Genomic DNA, 25,850 nt, shown 5'->3' on the forward strand with positions numbered 1-25,850 from the left:
ATCAAGTGCTGATGACAGTACACAGCAACTGAAACACTCATACATTGCTGCTGAGAATGAAAAACTTATATAATCACTTTGGAAAGTAGTTCGCATTTTAAAAAGAAGTTAAAGGTATATCTGCCATTCATCCCAGCAGTTCCACTCCTAGTATTGGTCCAAGAGAAACAAAAATATAAGTCCAATTAAAAACCTATGCCCACATACTTATAGCAACTTAATTCCTAATAATAAAAATGAGAAACCCAGATGTCCCTCAGCTGGCATATAGATAAATCATGTGTGGTACATCCGTACAATAGAATACTACTCAGCAGTAAAAAAGGACCAGACTACTCACACAACCTGGATGAATTTCTTATGTGAAAGAAGGCAGACACAACAGGCTAAATACTCTGTGATGCCATTTCTACAGTGTTCTGGAAAACTACCTCTGTTCTATTAGACTGTGATCTTGATCTGAATGTTTAGCTCTTTGCACCAAGATTGCATCAAAGTCAATGAATTGGAGGCAAAAATGCCTTCTTTTTTTTTAGATGGAATCCTACTCTGTTGCCCAGGCTGGAGTGCAGTGATGTGATCTCAACTCACTGCAACCTCCGCCTCCCAGGTTCAAGCAATTCTCTTGCCTTAGCCTCCCAAGAAGCTGGGATTACAGGCAGACACCAACCTGCCCGGTTAATTGTTTTGTATTTTTAATAGAAACAGGGTTTGGCCAGGCTGGTCTCGAACTCCTGACCTCAGGTGATCCACCTGCCTCGGCCTCCCAGAGTGCTGGGATTACAGGCGTGAGCCACCGTACCCGACCTCAGAAATGTCAAATTTGATCAGTTTTAGAGAGTAAGGTTTAGCTGTCAAGGGAATCAAAGATCCAGATTGGGCCAAAGGTCAATCCAGGGTATTTTGGGATAAATCGAGGTACACAGGACTATCAACATGAGGGCAAGGAGCAGAAGTTGGGCTTGCTCGACCTGCTGAACAGCATGAATATCTACATTATGGATCCTACTCAAGTCTACTGACTCATATAGCCTTTAGCCTCCAGAGAACATAGCCCTTCTTTGATGATCATTGATTAAAACTAACTGCAGTTGCATCCAAGGTCATGATTTACCTGCTTTTGACAAATTTGCAGTTTTTCTTTGCTTGTTTATTTGCAATATGCATTACTAATCCTCCTTAGCAACTCACAAGGATTGGAAGTGACAGAGACTACACTAACAGGTTGACTCCAGAATCACGTGAGGTTAATAGTGCTTCTAGTTGCTTTCTGGTCAATGTAAGATTCTGAAGCAAAGGACCATCTTAATTGAAATATGTTTAATATGGCAGACTTTATAACGGTAAATTTAACTTAGTTGTAATCTGTGCCTCATGAATACAATAAAGCAACATATATAAAGAAAAGAGCCTATAAGGGTAGAACTTGTCAGACTTGGATTCTGGTCCCTGGATTCAACCTGTTCAACCTTAGGCCATTTAACCTCTCACTTTCTTCAGAGGTGCTATTCAGCTCTAGTATTAATTCCATGATTCTGAAAGCAGTTGATAGTGTGACTGGAAGGAGAAATGAAAGAAGCTTTTTCAATTACTAGACTTTAAAGCTTCTAGTTTTGACTTCTAGGCTTCAGTCCTCAGAATGGTAAACTTGAGCTGTGTCCATGTTTACGTTATAACGTATCTACTTTGGAAAAGACTGGCATGTGTTTATAGATGGGATTGGAAAAGTACTTAGGTTGTTCTTGCAACCAGAGGCCCATAATCGAGTTTTTATACTTTTCCTTAGAGGTATGTATTGCAATGACTCACTGTAAGAAACAATATTATTGCTCATATTAAATATTCTTTAAGTAGCTTTTCCACATCTTGAAAGAGTTGCATTTTCTTCTAGGAAGGCAGATTTTGTTTTTGACATGGTGGTACTCTTTTTTTTCAAGTGCATAATCTAGTTCTTTTCATGTCAGTGAAACTTAGTAGTACTTAAAAATGGATTGAAATACTGGTAACTAGTTCCACAGAGATGTTTGCCTACGTAAGGCAAATCTGTAAAGTTAAATCTTTGATGCATATGTGCGTTTTTCATTTCGTATTTTTAGTTCCTCCAGACCATTTCTTTGTAGTCAAATTCATTGTAATCCCATCACGAAAGTGTTGATCTTTTAGTAACCTTTTTTGAAGCATTGTATTAATCCACATTCCCTCACGATAACACACGGTTTGTATCAAACATATCATGCAGCTTAGCTCAAGCCACATATGGAACTAATAAGTCAGGCAATAAGTGGCTTTGTGTGGATGAATACAGTTTGGAAGGGTGGGGACGTGTGTGTGTGTTGTCTGAACTGCATTTCTCCTGTGCCAAAACCCAAATGACACAATGATTCCTGAATCCCCAGAGGCTTTCCTGGCCTGGAAAAATTGTGTTTAAAAAATAAAAATAAAATGGAGCACTTTGATATTAAATTAAACCTCTCGGCTCAATAGGAGGATGCTTACTGGGTGCAAGAATGCAGCATTTATTTCTTAGCAGTAAAATCACACTACATTTTAAATATGATCTCCAGAGCTGCAAGTTGTCTTCCCTCGTCAATGGAGCAACATTTATCAAGCTGCATGAACTAGTTAATTCCAACTGCAAGAGCTCTAACGTCATAGTTGATTTGTCTTATTTGATTAAACACAAAGTGGAAGAAACCAGCATGTGGCTTTGGAAAAATACTATGTTTTTATACAAAAAGGGGGTATATGAGAGGAAAACAGAGAGAACATAGAATTGACATGGCTGTAGTTGTCTGTTGTGGTCTGAATGTACTCATTGCTTGGATTTTCTTTCTTTTAGCTTGTTCCAGTAACTATAAAGCCAGATCTTCCTGGTTTTTTTTTTAGCATAGGGATTATCTTTTGCTACCAGACAATACAGTTTGTTAATTTTTCCAGGGAAACCACGGAACATTGTTTCTCCCTACTTCCCATCTAACGTATTATCTAAGTGTAATTTTCACCTTGGTTGCTTACTAGCCATAGAGTTGAACAAAATCTTGATTGCCTCATGGAGTCCTAAATCAATCAGAGTAGAGCTGAAATTCAAACTAATTGAAACCAAAATTCCACTTAAAGACTGCTTAGACTCTTTTGGTAGTGGTGGTGGAGTAGGAAGTTGTTACAAAAGGTGTTTATTTCAGAGGCTAATTTGAGGCAGTTAGACCCAAAGCAATATTTGCCTGGTTTTCTTGGCATCTGCCTTCCCCAATCAAAAATGAAAGCAAAAGGAGCCGTAATGTTTAGGGAAGTGTGGAATTGATAATAGTTGGTGAGGGCAGGTGTTGACGTAACCTGAAATAAGATTTCTTAGAGAGAAGAGTACTTCAGTCTTTTAGCCTGTCCATAGCTGCCTTTGCAGTTGTTTCCCTCGTTCACTCTCTTGCTTAAAACCCTGGAGTAGGTTCTTACTACTTACCAGCAAGATAAAGTTGAACTCTTCAGCTTAGCACTCTCAGACCTCGGCAGTTTTAATAACTATGCTGTAAAGTCAGGCCTCAGGAACTTCTATTCTCTATAAAAATTCTAATTGAACTCTTACAAGTATCTTATGAGGTAAATATTGTTGGTCCTGTTTTATAGACAAGGCATAGATTGGTTATGTAACTTGCTCAAAGTTACACACATTATATGGCGAGAATAGGCTGTGATTCCAGGCCTCTCATTCCAAAGACAGAGAGCTGATTCACATTGCCTAGCCTAGTGGACACTCAATAAATATTTGTTGAATGAATGAATAGGACGTATAGAGACTTAGTAAATGTAGTTCTTTCTCCCCTTTCCCTATCCTTATCCTTTCCTCCTTGACCTGGTTTCTTCTTTTCCTTTCTGTTTTTACTAATATCTTACCAGGGAGTTAACTTGTTGAAGATTATTGAATTTTAAAAAGTTTGAAAATCATTTGACTAGCCCAAGCAAGGAAGGAGTTTGCGTGACCATATAGCAGAGCTGGGTCTTTCACCAGGTCCCCTGACCACTCACATCATGTTATCAGTCTTTCCATTTCACTATATAATTATTTAAGATATTGACACCTGTGTGCGTTTATTGCTGCTTCTCTGGAGTGCATGCAGTCAGAAGCTTAATGAAAATTAGCATTTAAAAAGTGAACAGTGTACTTAAGATTTTCCCTTTGATTTGAAGTAACTCTTTCCTTCTTCCTTTTCTGCCCCCCATTCTTAGTAGTTAAGTGGTAAGCCATTATTGAACACCGGCTTTATGCCCAGCCTAGTGGTAGATGCTATTGAGAGGTGACAATGTGCTAGCAGCCCTCACTGTCAACGCCTCCTAGACCTTGGCGTCCACTTTGGCGGTGCTTGAGGAGCCCTTCAACCCGCCACTGCACTGTGGGAGCCCCTCTCTGGGCTGGCCGAGGCCGGAGCTGGCTCCCTCTGCTTGTGGGGAGGTGTGGAGGGAGAGGTGCGGGCGGGAACCGGGGCTGCGCGCGGTGCTCACAGTCTAGCGTGAGTTCCGGCGGGCGCCGACTTGGCAGGCCCAGCACACGGAGTGGCCGGCCGGCGCCGCTGACCCAGGGCAGTGAGGGGTTTACCACCCGGGCTAACAGCTGCGATGGGTGTGCCGGGTCCCCCAGCATTGCCGGCCCCCCGGTGGTGTGCTTGAGTTCTTGCCTGGCCTCAGCTGCCTCCCCGTGAGGCAGGGCTTGGGACCTGCAGCCCGCCATGCCGGAACTGCCCCTGGGGGTGGACTCCCGCCTGGACGGATCCTCCCCGACGAGCGCCACCCCCTGCTCCGTGGCACTTGGTCCCATCAACCGCCCAGGGGCTGCGGAGTACGGGTGCAGGGCGCAGGACTGGCAGGCAGCTCCGCCTGCCAACCCAGTGCAGGATCTACTAGGTGAAGCTAGCTGGGCTCCTGAGTCTAGGGGGGACTTGGAGAACTTCTATGTCTAGCTAAGGGCTTGTAAATGCACCAATCAGCAGTCTGTGTCTAGCTCAGGGATTATAAACACACCAATCAGCACTCTGTCAAAACGGACCAATCAGCGCTCTGTAAAATAGACCAATCAGCTCGCTGTAAAATGGACCAATCAGCAGGATGTGGGTGGGGTCAGATAAGGGAATAAAAGCAGGCTGCCTGAGCTGGCGGTGGCGTGGGAATCCGCTGGGGTTAGTTTCTGCTTTGTGGGAGCTTTGTTCTTTTGCTTTTTGCAATAAATGTTGCTGCTCAACTGTTTGGGTCCACGCTGTCCTTAAGAGCTATAACACTCACTGTGAAGGTCTGTGGCTTCACTCCCGAAGCTAGCTAGACCATGAACCCACAAAGAAGAACGAACAACTCCAGACGCGCTGCCTGTAAGAGCTGTAACACTCACTGCAAAGGTCTGCAGCTTCACTCCTGTCAGCGAAACCACGAACCCACCAGTAGTTATAAGCTCCAGACACATCTGAACGTCTGAAGGAACAAACTTCAGACACACCATCTTTAAGAAGTGTAACACTCACCGCGAGGGTCCACGGCTTGATTCTTGGAGTCAGTGAGACCAAGAACCCACCAATTCCAGACACACTATGACGATAATAATGCGGAGAGTGTGTGTATGTGTATATATGTATGTGTTCGTGTGTGTTAGTAATGATAACATTATATTTTATATTGAGCACTTATGATGTACCAGATACTATTTTGGACAGTGTATATACTTCATCTTCTTTAAACTTTGCAACAGCTCTGCAAGGCAGGCAACATCCCCATTTTACATGTAAGGAAATGGAATCTCAGAGAAGTGACTTATTTAAAGTCAGCTAGTAAGTGACATTACTGGTATTCAATCCCAGCTCTTCTGCATTTAAGCCTATTCTACTGTGTCGTGATGCCTCTCATTTCTTCCTAAACTGTATTTAACTTGTTAATTACCAAGTATTTATCAAGTACCTATCTAGTTAGTTAAGGCTTTCCAAAAAGAACAAATGGAAAAGTGGCATAGGGAGGAGTTTAGGGTCAAGCGTAAAATGCCGACTTACCTAGAGTAATCAGAGAGCTTTCAATGGAGAATGGAACTTGTGTTGGTTGTTTGAGAATAGATAAAATATGAGATATAGAATGCCTAGAGAGAGACATGGAGTTAAGAAAGCTTTCTGCCAGAGTAGTGAGTACTGTGTAAAAAGCTATCAGAAGAGTTGTTAGCCAATAATGAAAAGCTGGTTTTTTATATATAAAATCCCATATATATATGGGACTCTGCTTGGAGACAGAGTCTCCGTTGCCCAGGCTAGCGTGCAGTGGCACAATCTCGGCTGACTGCAACCTCTGCTAACCAGGTTCAAGTGAGTCTCATGCCTCAGCCTCCCGAGGAGCTGGGAGGTGCATGCCACCACACCTGGCTAATTTTTGTATGTTTAGTAGAGACAGGGTGTCACCATATTGGATAGGCTGGTCTCGAACGCCTCATCTCAAGCAATCTACCCGCCTGAATATGTTTAAGTCACTTCTCTACTAAAATGCTAATAATAAGGTTAAATAAATTAAAAATTTTAAATTCACAAGGATGAAAAGAACAGACAAGACCAAGAAAATTTAGCAAATTGCAAGTAAACGAATGAGTGATAAACTTGACTTGGCAGAAGCCTTTAAGAAGCAACAGAATCCAAACCACAGACTCCAGAAGGATGTGGTGGTACCGAGCACTTCATGAAGTTTAGGGATAATATATAGAGCTAAACATAGGAGGATAGGTTGACAGTCTATAGAGAACGAGAAGTAACACTCCCAGTTCATTTTTCCCACTCTCTGCAGCCAATAACTGTGTTCCCCCATGCCCTAGCAGGAAAATGAAGGTTTACTTGCTGAAAAAGATTGAGCCCAAGAAGCTCTGAACCTAAACTGCTTGATACACTGGGAACAAGAAGGAAGGTGCCTTACCAAAAGGTGATTAAGTGAAAGTGTAACATACTGACACAGAGTTCCCCAACTACCTTTTCCAACTTTACACCCCAAATAAGATCCAGATTATGCCTCAAGACAGAAGATTAAAGGATTCTTTCTGGGAAAAAAAACAGGCAGCAATGAGAGGTACTGGGACTGTAGTACTAACCTTCCCCCGTGGAAAGACTGGATTTCCATCCACTCATTCTACAGTGAACCCTTCCCCCACAGCCAGTCAGGTACTGCCAAGGCAGACTTCCTTCATAGCTTTTTAGAGTCTCACAGTCTCACTTGTAAAGATAAACTAACAGCCAAAGATTACTAGATATTAAAGGAAAGCCTCTAATATTTAAAAAAAAAAAAAAAAAAAAAAAGTCTAAAATAAAGTGAAAAAAAAAAATCCAGAGGGTAAAATGAAGAAGGAGGAGACAAAATAATAATAATAGAAGAAAATGATCAGAATTAGGCAATGAAAGTATTCATATTGAAAGGATGTAGTAAGTGCTTGGCCCAGGGAATGAAAACAGACTGAAAATGATGAATGAAAGACCTAAATGAAGGCCTATCACTATGAAATTTCAGAATACTAAGGTTAAAGAAGAAAGTCCTAAAGCTTCCAGAGAGAAGAACCAGCTTACATTCGCAAGATCAGGAACCAGAATTTTAACAGGTTTCTAAATGGCAGTAAAGAAATACTTTGGAACTACTTAAGAAAAAGTATTTGCAGCCTTGAAATCTATACCTAGGCAAACTATTATTCAAGTGTAAGAATGGAATAGTTATATTTTGAAATATTCAGGGTGTCATAAAAGTTAACCTCCCATGCTATCCTTTCCAGAAAGATAATATAGGATACACTCCACCAAGATGAGGCAGTAGATCAAGAAAAAAGACAATCTAGGAAATAACAGCTTCAGCACAGGAGAAAAGTAAACAAAATTTCCAGCATGATGGCTAAAGAAGCTTGTAGGAAGATAATGCAGCAGGCCTAGCTAGCAGCCAGTTCAGGCTGAAGCAGAGAGAAGAGGCTTCAGGAAATACATCTCTAAGAACAAAATGGACTTGATCAATTTTATGGTGTGCTTAGTTAGATTGAGAAGAATTTTGAGGGTTTTTGTTTTGTTTTGTTTTGTTTTAATTTTTTTGAGACAGGGTCTCACTCTTATCACCCAGGCTAGAGTGCAGTGGCACAATCTCAGCTCACTGCAGCCTCAACCTCCCAGGTTCAAGCAATCCTCCCACCTCAGCCTCCTGAGTAGTTGGAACCCCAGGGATGCACCACCATGCCCAGATAATTTTTTGTATTTTTGGTAGAGAGAGAGTTTCACCATGTTGCCCAGACTGGTCTGAAACTCCACTCACCTCAGCTTCCCAAAGTGCTGGGATTACAGGTGTGAGCCACCACGCCTGACCAGTTTTAAGATTTTTGTCAGAGTTTGGGGAGTTTCTAGTGACAAGTACATAGAAAAACTCAACTGGTAGAAAAAATGGCAGTTATCACTTCCAGTGAAACAAACAAGTGCAAGAAAGGAATAATACATTACATAGCTCAGCAGCAAACAGTATTTATGTAGGTATATTGAGGTAAACACTAAATGTTGATTTAATTTAAAATGTGATATTGAATGTATTGAGAAGATGAGGAAGGGAACTATGTGTGGGAGAGTACAGTCAAGTTCTCATACTCTTTCAGAAAAAGCCAGTAGATGATGTACGGGAAAGGGGAAAAAATGTTTGTGTGAGGGCAAAGTGGTGTTAGAGTGCTAAATTCTCATCTTTCATGGTGGGAGTGTAGTAGATGATGTCTCCAACTGGAGGAGACAGGAGAATAAAAAATCTTAATATAAGCATATTAGAAATATGAAGGTGAAGAAGCAGCTAAAAGGTGTTCTCAGAGTTTGGGGTAGATAGTAGAGCAGAGAACTTTTTTTTTTTTTCCATTATAAATCTTACCGTGGTTTAGACTTCTTAAACCGTACTTATACTTTATTAATAATAATGTATGTGTTATGTATGCATTTATTTTTGAGTTCTCTAGGTGGAAAATTAAAAAGGTAATATGGTAGATTTTGGAGCTGTTATTAAGAGGTTCTAGCCTTGGCTTTGTCCCTTATCATCCCTGTAACTTTGGGCAGGATGCTCTTGTCTTCCTGGGCCTTAGTTTCTTCATTTATAAGAGGAAGAAGGTTGGAAAGATGATCTCCAGGGTCTCTTTTAGTTATAAAATTCAAAGATTTTATGATTTTTAAAAAAGTAGTGCTATGCAGCAAATGAAGAGTTAAGACCCAGACGCCGGCTTGAAATTGCCACGTTTTTCTTTTTTTGGTTAAAATCAGACTTGGAGAGAAATTTTCACTGTGTTCTCTGAAAACAGTTCCACACCCATCTTCCACTGTGGAACCTGGGGCAGGCAGTTGTCTGTGTACTCACTGGGAGATACATAGCTTAGTGTTATTTCAGTATGGTTTTCTTTTTCCCTTGATGTTTAATATTTTTCACTATGAATCACAGGTAAAATTTCCATGCCATGTGTAAACAATTTCACTTCTTATTGAAACAATGAATTCAGGAATGTCATGTTGGGATATCAGCCATTTTGCTTTTATCAATGTATGGAAAAATGCATTTATATTAATATAAGAAATGATGTCATTTAATATGGGGGTAGATCTTATAATTTAAGGTCAGCAAATCTCAGGAGGTGATTTAGGTCACCAAGCTGAGTTTGAAAAAGGAAAAAAACTGTTTTCCTTCTGCTTTCTCAAGTATTGTTACCAGTTTTCTTCTCAGACTTTGGGATAGATGGTAGAGAGTAGTATGGTTTGTGAAAAGCAGGCCCTGGCTGATAATATCTTTGCCATTGAACCATGTGGCCCTGGATAATTTACTTCCCCTTTCTGGGCTTCAGTTTTCCCATCTGCAAAAGAAAAGGATTAGCTGAAATAATATTCAAGATACTTTTTAGTTTTAATGTAGTATGTTTCTACTTCCTTACTTTGTGTGTGTATTCATTCAAACCATTCAGGAGACCCAGTTAGGTTTAGAGGTTTTTCTTAAAAAGCCCAGAATCAGTGAGAGTGAACTCTTTCTAAGTATCACTCAAGCAGAGAAAAATCAGTTGAATACTAGAGTCAAACAAAAGAAAACTTACTGTTTTTAGTAGGTGTTTTTTTATGCCCCCGTTGTCTAACTCTGAAGGCCTGCTTTCTATTCACATGATTTGTGGTTTTCTTTTTTAAAAGAGGGATTTATTTAAAAGTTTGACTTAGCCACTCTTAAATTTAAGTGCTAAAAGAGTTAAACTTTAAGACTGATGCCTCTTCACACTTGTACACTGACATACATTTTATAAAGTCTATAAACTTTCTTCATGTGTAATATGTCATTTGAAAAACACATTTTGCAAAACTGTGTTGTCCACTTACTGTGTGTTTGATGTGTGGATGAGCATGTGTGTGAATATGCACATCCACTTACTTCGGCTCGGCTCTCCGTTATGGTCAGTTAGGGAAGCAAATGGTGATATTCGGAGACACAGTTTAAGGAAGTGAAGAGCAGACAGATGAAAACCATTAGCAAGTTATCCAAAGCACTCAGAAAGACACTTAATTTTAGAAAATTGGCCTCTAGCAGAAATAAACAAAGGGCAGATCTCGCCCATAAGTTAGCAGTTTCCCTGTACCACCTCTCCAGCTGTGTGATCTGGTCTGGACAAAGAGGAACGTTAGAGACTCAAGAGAAATACAGAGCACAGCCTCTGTCAAAAGTGAGTTGCAATTTATTTGTTTAATAAGCATTGACTAAGTGCCAGCACTATGCCAGGCACTATTGGAGTCAGAGATGAATACAAGATGGTCTTTACCCTTGTTTATACAAAAGAGAGGGGCTGAAGGGAAGCTGGCAATATCTAAAAAGAAACACTGGTTTTCTGGTATATGTCCCTGAAATTGGTGTTAGCAAACCCTACCACGGTCTGGGGGTAGAAAAGAAGGCCAGATACAGGGGTCTTTGAAATATCCTGATTCCGCAGTTGGTCACTCTTAGTCTTCTCTAAGTTTAGGGGGCAAGAGAACAGTAAGTAGATGAAGAGGCTACCTTAAATACCATCGTAATTTAAGTGGTTGTGCATATTCATACACATGCTTATCTGTATGTCAAATACCCAGTAAGTGGACAGTACTGTGAGGCTGATAATAGTATCATACATTTACATTTCCTCTTTTAGAGTTCAAAAAAAATAACTTGTTTAGTGGTTCATTTTTCTGAAGCTTATAATCTGCCAAAATATCTTTAATTCTGTTTTTTTCACCTTCACAGCTAAGATACCAACATGGACTGGGGACTCCAGACTTGCGACAAACCCTTCCCAACCTGAAAAACTTCATGGAGCATGGACTAATGGTCAGGTGGTGAGTACCTTTATCTCTAATAACCAGAAACTGTAATGTGGATAATGATCCTGAAAATCTTTTCTGACTTCCACATTGCTCCACACCTGCATCTGAGTTTTCTTCTGTAATGAGATATCGGAGGAAAATGAAAGGCACCATCACACTTGGGGAGATCTAAGCTCCTGTCTGGCTAAGGAGGATGTAGCCCTCTTGGAGGGAGGAGGGGCCAAGAGGATACTGCTTGGACTTTGGGAAGGTGGCTGAGCAAGGAGCCCTTGAGGGCATTGCTGAGACAAACTGAAAGCCAGTATGATTCATGGTAAAGGAGACCCAGAGCCCCTTGGACCTTTCCAAAGAACAGGTGAAGGGCCTGATTATGGAATGAGCATCAGGATCCATGACTGTGAGCATTAAAGGAAGAAAGCAGATAAGGAATAGGTCAGCGGGTCAGGACTTAGTGTGAGACCAGTAGGTACATTCTGAAATGTTTCTTGTATTTGTCAGTACCTGTTGAACCGTGAGGGCAAGCTGCTGCTGAAAGTGCTCCATCAGGATAGACCTGGACCTTTTAAAAAGAGAAGGGGAGAGGGGAAGTCTGATACAAAGAAGATACTAGATTCATTCACTTGACCTAAATGGAAAGCTGTTGGCTGTATCCATTTAGTAATTCTTGACGTTTGAATCCTTGGGTAGTGGGCAGTAACTTACAAAATCACGTGACTGGAAAGCAGCCTTGTAGAGTTAGCCTGCTGGGGGCAGCACTAGCTTCTGATTCCAGGTATTTTTCTCATCATCTGTGTGGATTTGAAATTCTACCTCTCTGAAATTTGATTTCCTCTGCTGATGTGCCTTCAGAAAAATAAAAAAAAAAAACTGTGATTGGTCTTTACTTTGATTTTCAAAACGGCAAGTTTCAGATATCTGGTCTTAGATAGGACTCAAATACACAACTGTTGTTAAGCAAATACACAACTGTTTAAAGAATTCCACTCAAAACATCAAAATAATTATTAAAGCTTGGTGTTGATATGGACCCGGATGCCTTCAGGAATATGAGAGAGGAATTAAGTTTTAATATAAAGTAGTAAGAATAATGAAAGTGAGCTAGCAGGCATTTATGTAGCTTGTCTCTGTGTAAAGTTCTATGATAGGCACTCTGGAGGGAAACAAGAAGGCTCAAGCCCTGTCCCCAAGAGATTTGTGGTCCAGTTGGAAACTAGGCATAGAATTCATGAAGAGGTTTTCTAACACAATGGTAAATAACCTAAAATAATGAGAAAATTGGCAACCTACAACACTAATTAATTATACTCAATGAATCTTGCTCAGTGCAGGATAGCAGGTTGTCCCTGTACCATTTACTGAAGTGTCTGTCTTTTCTCCACTGATGATAATGGCATCTCTTTTGTAAACCAAGTTCACTTATCCATAGAGATCCATTTCCAGGCTCCCTAGTCTGTTCTGTTGCTTTATTTGGCTAGCCATCGATTAGTATCACATTTTTTAATTATTGTAAGATATAATTTCTAAAAGTCTTGTTGAGATTTGAGGATGAAATAAAAATCAAAATGTCCATTTTACTACTGATAAAGCTGCTTGGAAAATGGGGCTTTCGATCTGTAATAAAATGGGCTTGCAAAGATGTCACTCAAAATTAAACTTATCCTCATAATCACAATGTAAACTGGAGAGCCACAGGCTTTCCCTAGAGAGGCAGACCCTTAACTAATTGGCAGGCAGTGATCAGGTGGCTTCTCTGCAGGAGCCCAGATATGGCTGAGCCAAGAATACCCAGTTGCTATTTTGCCCTCTAAATTCACCAATCAGAAAAGTCCCGCCTCCTCTAAGAGAGTGAGAGGATGGAGAGAGCCAAAAGTGTTAACTCCTAAGCCATGTTCCTTCATAGCAAGGGAAAAGGAAAATACCTCCAGCTTTCTTGGTATCTGTTAGAGAAAAGCTCCTACGTAAGGCTCTTCTTCAAAACTCTCTGCTTTTCTTGATTTGAGTCTTTGAGTGATTTCACAGCTTTATAACATTGGGTCTTCCTAACTATGAACATGTTATATCGCTTGCTTTTTTTAAACATACCTCCGTGAAGTTTATAATTTTCTACATAAGGGTCTATGCATCTTTTATTAGATGTACTTAGTCATATTAGCTTACAGTTTTGGTTGCTGTTGTAAATTTTTTTATTATAATAGTTAACATTTTGTGGCTGGTATACAGGAATAGCACTGATTTTTAGTATTTTGAGAGTGTGTTCTGGCAACCTTGCTAGCAGTTACAGTAGTTTGTTTCGATTCTCTTGAATTTTTTGTGTATACAATCATATTTTCAGTGAATAATGGTATTGTTTCTATTTTTATAACTTCATTATTTTTCTTGTCCTACTATGTTTTATTACAGAAAAGGAGCAGTGATAGTGGATATCCTTGTCTTCTGACTTCAAAGAGAATGCTTCTAATTTTTCACCATTAAGTATTATATTTATTGTAGATTTGGGTAGATATCCTGCATTAGCAAAAGGAATAATTTTTCTATTCTTAGCTTACTAAGAGTTGTTTTTTAATCATGAATGTGTGTATTTTGAATTTTACCATGTTTATTCTGAATCTGTTGAGGTAACACTACATTTTTCTAATGTTAAACCATCTTTGCCTCCTGGTCATGATGTGTTATTTTTTCCTACATTATTGGGTTCCTTGGCTATTATTTTAGAATGTCTCCATCTGCAAACTGAAATGAGACTGGCCTACAGTTTTTCTTTCACATAAAATCCTTGTCTTATTTTGGTTTGAATTGACCAAACATGATGAGGTTATAAGAGCTTCGTAAAATAAACTGAGGATCTTTACCTTCTTTTCTATTCTCTAGAACAGATAGGAGGAAATATCTCTGTCTTAAAGGTATGGTAGAACCTAGAAAAAAACAAGTGTTTTTTGTTTGTTGCTGGGGAGAGTGTAGATTTTTAACTACTGATTTAATTTCTACAATGCTTACAGGTCTGTTTCTGTTCTGTTTTTCCAATTCCTCGTTTACTCACTCCAGTCTGATTTTTAGTTCTATGAGTATGCTGAAATTCCTTTTATCTAGCTTGGTGCCTACTGAATTCTAAACATAGGCCCAAACCCAAAGGTCACTTTTCATCCTTACCCTGTTCAATGTCACCTGGCCTTGCTGGCCATTCCTGCCTTCCTGAAACACTCTTCCTTGTTGTCTTCCACAGGGCTGCCCTCTCCTGGCTTTCCTGCTTCTAGTTTCTCCATGGCCCCATCTTAGGCCCTCTTCCCTTTTTCTCTCTCTACTCTCTTCTCTTTTTTTCTGCCCTCCTCTGCCTCCTCTCTACCCCCTTCTTAAGTGTTCTCACCCATTCCCATCGCTTTGAAAGCCATATATGCTTATGACTCCCAAAGTTTTGTTTTCAGCGTAAGCCTCTCCTGCACACTCTGGATAGCCAGGGGCCTACTTGACTCTGCCCCTGGGAGTATTACAAGCATCTCAGCCTCAACACAGCTAAAACCCTCCTTCCACCAGCACAATTCCTCTCAGCTAATGGGACCCTGTCTACCCAGTTGCTCAAACCGGGGAATCATCCTTGATCCCCTTCTTCACTCACATCGGAGCTAATCTTATTCATCAGCAAGCCCTGTCATCACTAACTGCAAAATACATAGCAATCTGTTCACTTCCCATCTCTGCTATTACCACTCCAGTCCAAGCCATCACCTTTTCTTCCCCAAACAGCTGCACCAGTGCAATTTGTCTCCCTGATTTCCCTCTTGTCCTGCCTCGGTCCACTCTCCATAGTAGCCAGAGTGATCTTTTTAAATGTTAGCTAGATCTTAATCACTCTCAGCTTCAGTGGCAAGAGTGAAATCCAGGTTTTTTTCCACAGTCTGCTTGGCCTCTGCCTCATCTGATACCACTCCCTCTCCACTCTCACGTCCTGTCACTGTAGTGGCCTCTGTGTAGTGATGTGAATAAGCTCTTTCCTGTCTGAGTGGTCGCGATCACTGTTCCTCTGTGTAGAATGTGCTCTGTCTCTTCCTTCTTTCCTACCACCATCCTCACCTCATCGCCTCATTGAGAGGGAATAGTTTAAGAAAAGCAGCTTTATGAACACAGCAGCTTTATTGGCAATGAATAGACACCTTGGCTGGAATGCAAATTCATTTTAAGAATGGGGAGAATCTGGGCTTTGTGGTTCCTTGGCAGTCCTTTTTAAGAAAAAGAATACAAAATTACAAATACGAAATTAGAAATGAAAAAGCATTTGGAATGAGAAACAAATGACAACAAATTACTGGAACCTTAGAGAGTAGGTCCTTTTCTTCTGAGATGTCTGTAGACAATTTACTCAAATTATTTACATATAAATGCGTCCTCATTGCAACCTGACTGCCCTGCTCCTCCTAAAACACTGTGATTTCCAGCAACTCTCAGTTCTAAGGTATGGAGAAATTAATTGACTTTCCAAGCATAATTGACCCATGAACCTGTAGCAATAAAACTAGAATCTAGGTGTCCTGGCACTGATACAGCAAACCCATTAAGCTCCAAGCTCATACATTTATAAATGTAGTGCCCCTCTGTGCCAGCTGTGCCAAGCACATAAACACTGGGTGAACAAGAATGTGCCACTTTATGGTACTTTGTAAAAAAGGCTACTAAAGTAGATGCAAAGCACTGCAAAATGAATGCTACATGTCAGTTCCAAGTGAAGATCACGGCAGGAAGCCAGGCTGGAAGTCACAAAGCTAAACAGAGCCGGAACAAGCACTTTAAGTCTCAGAGGAAATCTGAGAATTTCCGAGAGCAGCCATGGAGTGAGGAGTTACCTCTCAAGCCTTTGCTCCTTAGGGCAAAGGGTAAAAAAACTCAGGTTCCTAAGGGAGGCTCTTACATCTTTTGTAAAGCAAAACACTTCCATTTTCTGTGTGGTGGTTACCATTCACAGATTGGTCCCTGTGGAGGCAGATTGCTGTATGTTCTTTTGGTGTTGAGGATTTTATGCTGGCTGAGGATCAGTGCATTCACTGAATTCCTCCTTATGGTAAGCTTCAAAGTTATGTGACAGCTTGTTTTGTTTTATTTTGTAAAGAAAAGCTGTGATAAAAATCCTTTTAATAAAGTAATTCTTTTTCTTGCACATTATGGAATTCTTAGCTAATATGAGAATGATCAACCTGATTAATCCTAAAATGAACCCCTATTTTCTGTGAACACAGTTGCACGGGGCACAGCTCTCAGTGATTTATGCCAGGTCTTTCCAAAAGGAGTGCCCATTTTTTCATCCTAAGATTATAACCTAGTCATAACTGCCAAGCAACACAATTTTGAAAAGCAGAATTTCAGCTTAGAATCTGTGCTCTTGAATACTTTGATTAAAAGTCACCAGAATGTCATTTAAACGTCCCGTTTTTCTTTTACTATTGCCTGCAAAGTGATCCGAGACTCAGACTGACATGCACATGCACCGCTGATGTGGGTGCTGAAGAATGTGCACGCAAGCTGCTGTCTGATGGCTACCTGGAAGACGATGAGTTTAGAACTGAGTGGAAGAGATTATGTGCTGAGGTTGCTGTGAATGGACTGTGTGATGGGGCCCCAGCATCCAGGTCCTGAGACAGTGCCTCGATTTTGTCCCTCCACCACTCCCCCACATTTTCTCAACTGACCCCCAGGTATAGCACTCTCCTATACCTGGAGGTCACCTCCGTTCTTTACTTAGGCAAATTCCCACTACCCAGAATAGCCTGCCCCTTCCTCTGCCCTATGCAGATGTTGCTCTCACTTCAAGATCCAGCTCATATCCTACCTCATTCATTCACTGACTCAACACCACAGTGGCAGATACAGAGATAAGTATGTATTCTCTCAGTAGCTTAGAGTCACTTCTCTGCCTAGTCTTACCCACTAGGCTTTTGAGCAGTTTGGGTGTGGGGACCACGTCTTACTCATCTCTGTGGTCCCAGCCTGGCATTATGGAAGCCAGGGAGGCTAGAGAAGGGAATGAAGAAGCCATCTGAGCTGTTCTACTCATGGAATATGCTCCTTGAGCTTGTGTTCAAGGAGCTTACAGTCTAATTAAGGTAGTGAAATAGGAGCAAACAACATGTACTGAAAAAAGTGAAAAGTATGACATGCTATAAGAAAAGTAGGTAAGTTATTTTGAACATTCAGAGGAAGCCCTTTAGTTCCCGGTGTGAGGGGTGTAGACAAGCCTTTACTAAGGAGATAACATTTCAGTGGAGAGTGGACCTGGAGCACAAGAATTTGACCACGTGAGGATTGGGGTATAGGACCAAGTAGGTTAAGAAACAGTGGCCCAGTTAGGTGGAAAGACTAGGACTATGAATTTGAATACCAGCACCACCATTTATTGCCTCTGTGACCTCAAACAAGTTTAAGCTACCTGCCTCAATCCCTTTACCTATAAAATGAGGGTAATAGTGCCTACCTAACAGTGTGGTCATAAGAATTAAATATGTAAGTACCTAGCATACTGCCTGGCACTTAGTAATACTTAATAAGCGGTAGCTTGTATAATGAATAAATGAATCATATTTACTGTCTATATCTTTTTAAAATCAAATGCATCCTTTGCTATAGGTGTTTTTACTTTGATATCTATAGTCATCTGACAGCTTGGTATAGAATATGGCTCTTGTTCATGTTCTGGCTCCTGCTGTCTTGTACGTTAATGGTACAGAAGATTTACCATGTGTCTGCCTCTCACTTACCGCAAGTCCTTTATAAGACCACTCTGAGGACTTAGAGAGAAGTACCCTACACATCTGTTTACCTACAAACTTTTTTTGGTACCTGCCTTCTTAGGTAACTCTCACCCATAATTAGAAGTTAGGAATAATAAAATCTCTTACTTGCAAAACTTTCTATGTTTTCACTTAAGCTTGCAAGAACCCTGTGAGGGTAGCTGGGTAAGAAGAATGACCACTATTTTACAAACCAAAAAGCTGAGACTCACAGTGCCAAGCGACTTGCCAAGATCACATGATACTAAGTGATGGAACTGGGACCAGAAACCCAGATTATCTGACACCTAATCCCATATTCTTTTTACCATATCACAGTGCCCTTTATTGGGTGATGGCCATTCTCTTCCTTCTCTGCCCCTCACCTGCCCTCCTGTCTCTGTGCTACCTCTATCCTAATGCCTCCTACCTTCCTCAGGGAAACCCACCAGAGTCAAATCCAGAGCGCTGGAAAGATACACTGCAAAATTAGGCAGCAGGCCTGGTGGAAACATTCCTGGTTGTTTATTCTACCCCGTTTACCTCCAAGAGGGAGGAAACTAAAAGTCATAAAACTTTGGGAAGAATTTAAGAACTTTAAGACTGAAAGAAACAAAAATGATCACATTTCAATTTCATTGGTTGAGAAACAGGAACACGGAAGAAGGAAGCACGTGGGTTGGGTGAGTGGCCTAAAGTATATTTACCCATAGTGTTTGTGGAACGCTTCCTGTAATGGCATGCTCTTTTTTCTGAACAAGAAAAAATAAGAATAAGAATAAGATAAAAGCAAGATTTCAAAGCCATCTGTCATGTTTCTTTCGTAGAATTTTTTATCCTAAGTTTAATTTTTCCTGATTATAGAGTTTAAACTGTGTAACACCTTCATGCAAAGTACTGTAACACAGAGGAAGGAGCACTAGATTTGGGAATCAGAAAATATGGGTTCCAGCTTCAGCTCTATCACTTAATTTTCATAAGTTTGTTTTTGAGTATCAGTTGTTTTGTTTTGTTTTTGTTTTGTTTGGTTGAGATGGAGTCTTGCTCTATCACCCAGGCTGGAGTGCAGTGGTGCGATCTCAGCTCACTGCTACCTCCGCCTCCCGGGTTCACACGATTCTCCTGCCTCAGCCTCCCAAGTAGCTGCGATTATAGGCATGCACCACCACGCCCAGCTAATTTTTGTATTTTTAGTAGAGACGGGTTTTCACCATGTTGGCCAGGCTGGTCTCGAACTCCTGACCTCGTGATCTGCCTGCCTTGGCCTCCCAAAGTGCTGGGATTACAGGCGTGAGCCACCGCGCCCAGCTGAGTATCAGTTCTTTAAATGGAGTTACTATCACCAGTTACTGGGAAACTAGTGGTATTATTTGCCAATAATACTATTATTTCCCAACCATAGTTTTTGTAGGCCAAATGAGATAATGTTCGTCAAAGTGGTTTATAAACTAAAATGAACTGTGCAAAGTATTATTAAGTATTATTTTGGATTTGACAATGCATTAAGCATCTCTTCGGCATATAGCATTGTTCAGGAGACAAAGGAAGATTCAAAAGTGTAAGATTTTCCCTGCCGTTCCTTAGTCGACAGTTGTTTAGTTTATAATCTAAATTATAGATAAGACAAATTAAAAATTTTGAAGGACATGACTTGCAAAAATATTCCTATACATTGTTCACTCTCGCTGTCATTTGGGACTTACAACCTGAGGCCCATCATTACTGTGTAGTCTGCTACAATGATGGAGGGCAACGTTGGGCTGACTTATTTTGTTTCAGGACCAGGCAAGCCATTTTTAAAGAGACAGAATCAATCTCAGTGACCTTAGTAAGGGTGGAGCACTGAGAAGTATCTTTGGCTGTTCAACAGCATGCTAGAATATTTCTCCAGAGTACTTTAGTGTTTAACAAACACCAGTGTTTAATGTTGGGAGAAGTAACTCGTGGCTTTATGTGAGGCCATCTCACTTTAGTGGTAAAATCTCCAAATAGTCCTTCTGCTGACCTATTTATAATGTAGTCTTCTGCTCCTTTTGGTAAATAGAATCAAGCTATAGCTTTAAATAAAAGTATTAGAAGAAGAAAATACCTAAGAAATTTGACACATTTTAGGAAAATGTGTTTTCATTAAACTGAGAATAATGAAAATTTAGAATAAGTGAGCCAATCTACTTTCCTTAAAATCAAGTAATGATATGGTAGTTCTGCTTTTACGCCAAACCACTTGCCCTTGAAAATGAGGCAGTATCCAGTATTTAAATATTTACAAAGCCTCACTTTTTAGAAACAGATCTACCCTCTTCCCTTCCGTCCATCATCCTTATGCTGAATTCAGAACTGAAATCTGGCAGATGACCCTCTAGGGAAGTAAAAAACATGTTGTCTAGCTGACGTTGGTTTTTAAATTTAGATCAAATAACATTGCCTTTGAAGTCTCAAGAGTCCTACTTAAGGTAGCTATATCAGATAGGCTTGCTTTTGAGAGCATTTCTTGCAGGCCAGCACCCCTAATATGAAAAGTTAAGCCTAGTCAAAACTAAATGAAAAAGAAAGTTTTATTGGAGTTATTTACTCTAAGATAGCTGTTTCAGAAGAACCTTGACGAGTCATCTCCTTGCCTCTAGACAGGAACACACAAGGCATATGGGTATCTGTAGTATTTTAAAAGACCTTAGGGGACCAGGCTTCTTCCATAACTCATTCCAGAGTTTAAACACCCTCACTTCAGGAAATTCTTCCCTACATTTAACTTACAGGCCCCCTCCTGCGGTTAACACCCATTTCCACTTTTTTCTGCCTCCTGTCAGGATGGAGAACAGCTGGCCAACATCCTTTGTGCACTAACCCTCCACTGGCGACAGAAAGACACTTGGGTATCCCGGCCCCACCTCTCCCTGACTCCAGCAACTAAGTCTCTGAACCAAATTGAGATCTCTTTTCCCATTGTTTTTACTTGGGTCTTCTTTATTTCTGTTTACTCCTTTTGATTATAAAGTAGTATGTGCTCAATGAATAAAATTTGGAAGTTGTAAAAATATACAGAAGGGAAACAATAGCTCCATAATTCAGGCACAAAAAACTCACTGTTGTGTTATCAGTTTTCCTTGTGTTTCTTTTCTAATTCAGATCTTACCATCTGTACCAACACTTTTCAATAGAAATATAATATGAGCCATACATATAAATTTAAATATTTGGCAGTCACATTTTTAAAAAGCTAAAAAGAAACAGGTATGATAATTTTAATAATATATTTTTTTAATTCAAATAAAATCCAAGTTGTATATCCAAAATGTCTTGTAGACATGTAATCAACATTTTAAAGATGATTAATAAATATTTTACGTTCTCTTTTTTCATACCAAGCCTTCTAAATCCAGTTTATACTTATAGCACATCTCAAGTCAGACTAACCACATTTGAAGTTCCAGCAACCAGTTCCTAGTGGTCATACTGGACAGCACAGTCCTTACAGCTTTTTTGTATACCATAATGTCTTAAGTATTTTATCAATGCCCTTTAAAACTTTTTAGCATCATTTTTAATGGCTACGTAGTATTTCATCATTTAGATTTACTGTAACAGTATATTGAGGCAGTTCTGTTTTTCTCAACACATTGCCAGAAAACATCACCTAAATGTTTCCTTTTGCACACAACTAATTAAATTCATTTATACATAAAACAAGTATATTCACTGAATATCTGTGTGCTCTGTACTAAGTTATATTGGAAAGCAGAAGAGTGGGTTTCCAGAAACAAAGACTAGATCGCTCCCGTATGCTATTTACAAGACTTGGCTCCACAGTTGGACTGCACACAAGTACAGTATTTTATTCCGCCTTAAATGCCCTTCCCTTCATTTCTTGCTCTACCCCACCCCCAACACACACATACATTGCCTGGTTAGCTCCCACTTATCCTTCAGGGTGCCAGTCAAATACAACCTCCTCTGATGAGTCTTCCCACTGATTACTGATTGCCTTCTTCATTGTAATATACAAAGTGTGTATTGTATTCAAAGCACCATGGTGTTCTGGTTATTGGTTTACTCTCTGTCTTCTCTACTAGAGTGGGAACTCCTTAATGATAGGAATCTTATTTTATACATCTCTTTATTTCCAGAGCCTCGAAAACTGTCAGGTAATGAAATGTGGATTTCAGTAATGTCTGAAATACGTGTTGAAAATGCAAATGATGCAACATTAATCATCAGTTGGATGGTAAAATAATAAGTACTACCTCCAGAGTTCAGAGATCACTTTAGATTGGCATGGTTAAAGAAGAAAGAATGAATGAAGGAGTTAAAGAAATGAGTTTAAAAATGAATGAGGGCTGGGCATGGTGGCTCACGCCTGTAATCCCAGCACTTGGGGAGGCCGAGGCCGGTGGATCACCTGAGGTCAGGAGTTCCAGACCAGCCTGACCAACATGGTGAAAACCCATCTTTATTAATACAAAAAATTAGCTGGGCGTGGTGGCACACACTTGTAATCCAAGCTACTTGGGAGGCTGAGACAGGAGACTCGCTTGAACCCAGGAAGCGGAGGTTGCAGTGAGCCAAGATTGTGCCATTGCACTCCAGCCTGGGCAACAAGAGCAAAACTCCATCTCAAAAAAAAAAAGAATGCAGCCGGGCGTGGTAGCTCACACCTATAATCCCAGCACTTTGGGAGGCCAAGGTGGGTGGATCACTTGAGGTCAGGAGTTCAAGACCAGCCTAACCAACATGGAGAAACCCCATCTCTACTAAAAATACAAAAATTAGCCGGGCGTGGTAGTGCATGCCTGTAATCCCAGCTACTTGGGAGGCCAAGGCACGAGAATCACTTGAACATGGGAGGCAGAGGTTGCAGTGAGCCAAGATTGCACCCACAACTGCACTCAAGCCTGGGCAAAAAGAGCGAGACTCCATCAAAAAAAAAAAAAAAAAACCAGTTAGGACTTGAATCAGGTTTTAAAAGATGGGCATACTTAAATGAATTAGAGAGGGAATTAGTATGAAAGCCACTGGGATATGCACACTAAAAAAGCAGTGTTTTTCAGTAGGCATTCATTAGCACTGGGGTCCCCAACCCTTGGCTGTGTACCTGTAGCAGTCCATATCCTGTTAGGAACCAGGCCTCACAGCAGGAGGTGAGTGGGGGCGAGTGAGCATTACCCCTGAACTCCACCTCCTATCAGATCAGCTGCAGCATTAGATTCTTATAGGAGCACAGACCCTATTGTGAACTGCATATGTGGGGGATCTAGGTTGTGTGCTCCTTGTGAGAAGCTAATGCCTGATGATCTGAGATGGAACAGTTTCATCCTGAAACCAGCCCCCTGCCCACGACCCATGGAGAAATTGTCTTCCATGAAACCAGTCCCTGAGGCCAAAAAGGTTGGGGACCACTGCTTTAGCATATGTTGATAAGTGTCAGTAAGCAAGTATCCTTCTGGATCGAATGCACTGCACTAAGTTTCAAGAAGGCTTAGCGATATAGTCTTTACCCATCAAAAGCTGGTAAGTGTTGGCAGCATTAGAAATGAGCACTGGCTGCTTCAGTATGACCTTGGGTGCCAGGCGTGGGAGGTGTTTTTTGTTTGTTTGTTTTGAGACAGTATCTCGCTCTGTTGCTCAGGCTGGAGTGCAGCGGCGCCATCATAGCTCACTGCAACCTCGAACTCCTGGGCTCAAGTGATCCCCCGACCTCTGCCTCCCAAAGTGCTGGGACTGCAGGCATGAGCCACCCTGCCCAACTGTGACCTTTGGGCTTAAGCTCGACTTAGATATAATTCCCTGTGTTTTGTTTTGTTTTAGCCTCTGGATCCATCTGAGGAAATTCCCTGTTTTAATTTTAAAGAGTTTAAATATCATTTCATATTATGTTTATTCTATAATTCTTCTCTTAATGGATAGCAATGTATAATAATAGTTAATATAATTATAGCTAATATCAAGTGACTATTACTGCAAAGCAGGTACTCTTCCAAAGCACTTTGAATATATTATTCAGTTAACTCATTTAATCCTCACACCACCCTGTGAATTAGGACCCACTAACCTCTCCCATCTTAGAAATGAGGGAACTGAGGAACTGAGGGGTTAAATAACTTAATGTGACACAGCCATCAAGTGGAAGAGCTAAGATTTGAGCCCAGGCAGAGTAGTTTTAGAAGTCCTGCTTTAACCATTACATGGACAACCTCTCCTATAACTAGTTAAGAATAAAGTATTTTACACAAGGGATCATTTAGCATCTGGTGATTCCAGAAAAGGAATCTTGTTATTACAGCCATCTCCTGGTTTTCTTCATTCCTCTCTGAATGCTCCTTCTTACCTCATTTGAAGGCTCCTCTTCCTCTACCTCATCACAAAAAGCTGGAGCTCCTAAAGGCTTAGTCCTGGGCCCTTTTTTCTCTTACTTTATTCTTAGTGGAGATAAGTTCTGATATCAGAAATTGCCTCCTGTACATTTTCACAGCACATTCTATGTGCCCATGCATTTTTCTACCAGTCTTCCATCCCAGTCATGATATGCTCTTTGCTTTCTGGAAATGGAACCACTTTCCATTATTCTACACTAGCCAGGAAGCTAGGCAGAAACCTTGGTTCCTCCTTTTCTTCCTCACCCTTATATCCAACTCTGGCAACTCCTGCCAATTTCTCCTGCTATTTCTATTTGTCTATGTGTGTACATTTCCATTCTGATGTACGCCTCCATTACCTTTCACCTGTACTACTGCACAGCCTGCAGTCTCCCACCATCCACTCTGGCCCCTCCAGTCCAGTCTGCTCTCCAGCTGCAGCCAGAATGCACTTTCCAGAGTGTAAATCTCTCTCTCCCCCCCCCCCCCCCCCTTTGCCTGAAAGTTCTAAACATGGCTTGTGACTGCTGCATGGTCTAGACTTTGTTTTACTCCTCAGTTTTATCTTCTACCATAGAACTCTTCACTCATTGACCTTTTGGGTCCTCAAACATTGTTATCTTTCTTGACAAAAGGTCTTAGCAAATGCTGTTCCTGCTGCCTGGAAGATACTCTCCTCACCAACCCATTCTTTACCTGATAAAGAACTCTATTAGCCCTTCTAATCTTGGCCTTTTCTGTCTGGGTCAGATCTCTGCTACAGGCTCTTTGAGCCCGTGTCCTCTCTGCGAAGCACGGGTCAGAGGTGGTTGTTTGACATTGATGTCTGTGATTCTGTGATACTTGTCTGTCTTCTCTCACTAGACAATAAATTCCATGAAAACATGAACCATGGCCTTTTTCCAATTATTATAGCCCCGGAGTCTAGCGCAGCACCTAGTGTATAGTAGATACCCAGTATGTATTTGAATAAGGGGGTAAATCAATTTCTTTTTTTAATTAATTAATTAATTTATTTATTTTTATTATTATTTTTTTGAGTCTCGCTCTGTCGCCCAGGCTGGAGTGCAGTGGCTCAATCTCCACTCACTGCAAGCTCCGCCTCCCAGGTTCATGCCATTCTCCTGCCTCAGCCTCCCGTGTAGCTGGGACTACAGGTGCCCGCCACTGCGCCTGGCTAATTTTTGTATTTTTAGTAGAAACGGGATTTCACCGTTTTAGCCAGGATGGTCTCCATCTCCTGACCTCGTGATCTGCCCATCTCGGCCTCCCAAAGTGCTGGGATTACAGGCGTGAACCACTGCACCCGGCCCAATTAATTTGTGTTATACTCCACCTCCTTTAGGAGTATAGGGGACTACAAAAGATAAGGTTACCAAGATGTCATCTTTAGAGTCCCAGTCTCTTACTAAACAGTAATTAAATGGCGGCTA

General features: G+C 40.8%; 1 protein-coding gene across 2 annotated transcripts in view; it reads left to right on the forward strand.

Annotated features, from left to right (window-relative positions):
- The window catches only part of UVRAG (UV radiation resistance associated), a 318,236-nt gene that overhangs the window by 280,386 nt on the left and 12,000 nt on the right, over positions 1-25,850 (forward strand). For both annotated transcript variants that reach the window (XM_008020188.3, XM_038005456.2), the window contains exon 14: positions 11,239-11,330. In XM_008020188.3, coding sequence (XP_008018379.3) covers positions 11,239-11,330 — 92 coding nt within the window. The remainder of the gene's footprint in view (positions 1-11,238; positions 11,331-25,850) is intronic.

This window comes from Chlorocebus sabaeus, chromosome 1, assembly GCF_047675955.1.
Source record: "Chlorocebus sabaeus isolate Y175 chromosome 1, mChlSab1.0.hap1, whole genome shotgun sequence".
NCBI lineage: Eukaryota > Metazoa > Chordata > Mammalia > Primates > Cercopithecidae > Chlorocebus > Chlorocebus sabaeus.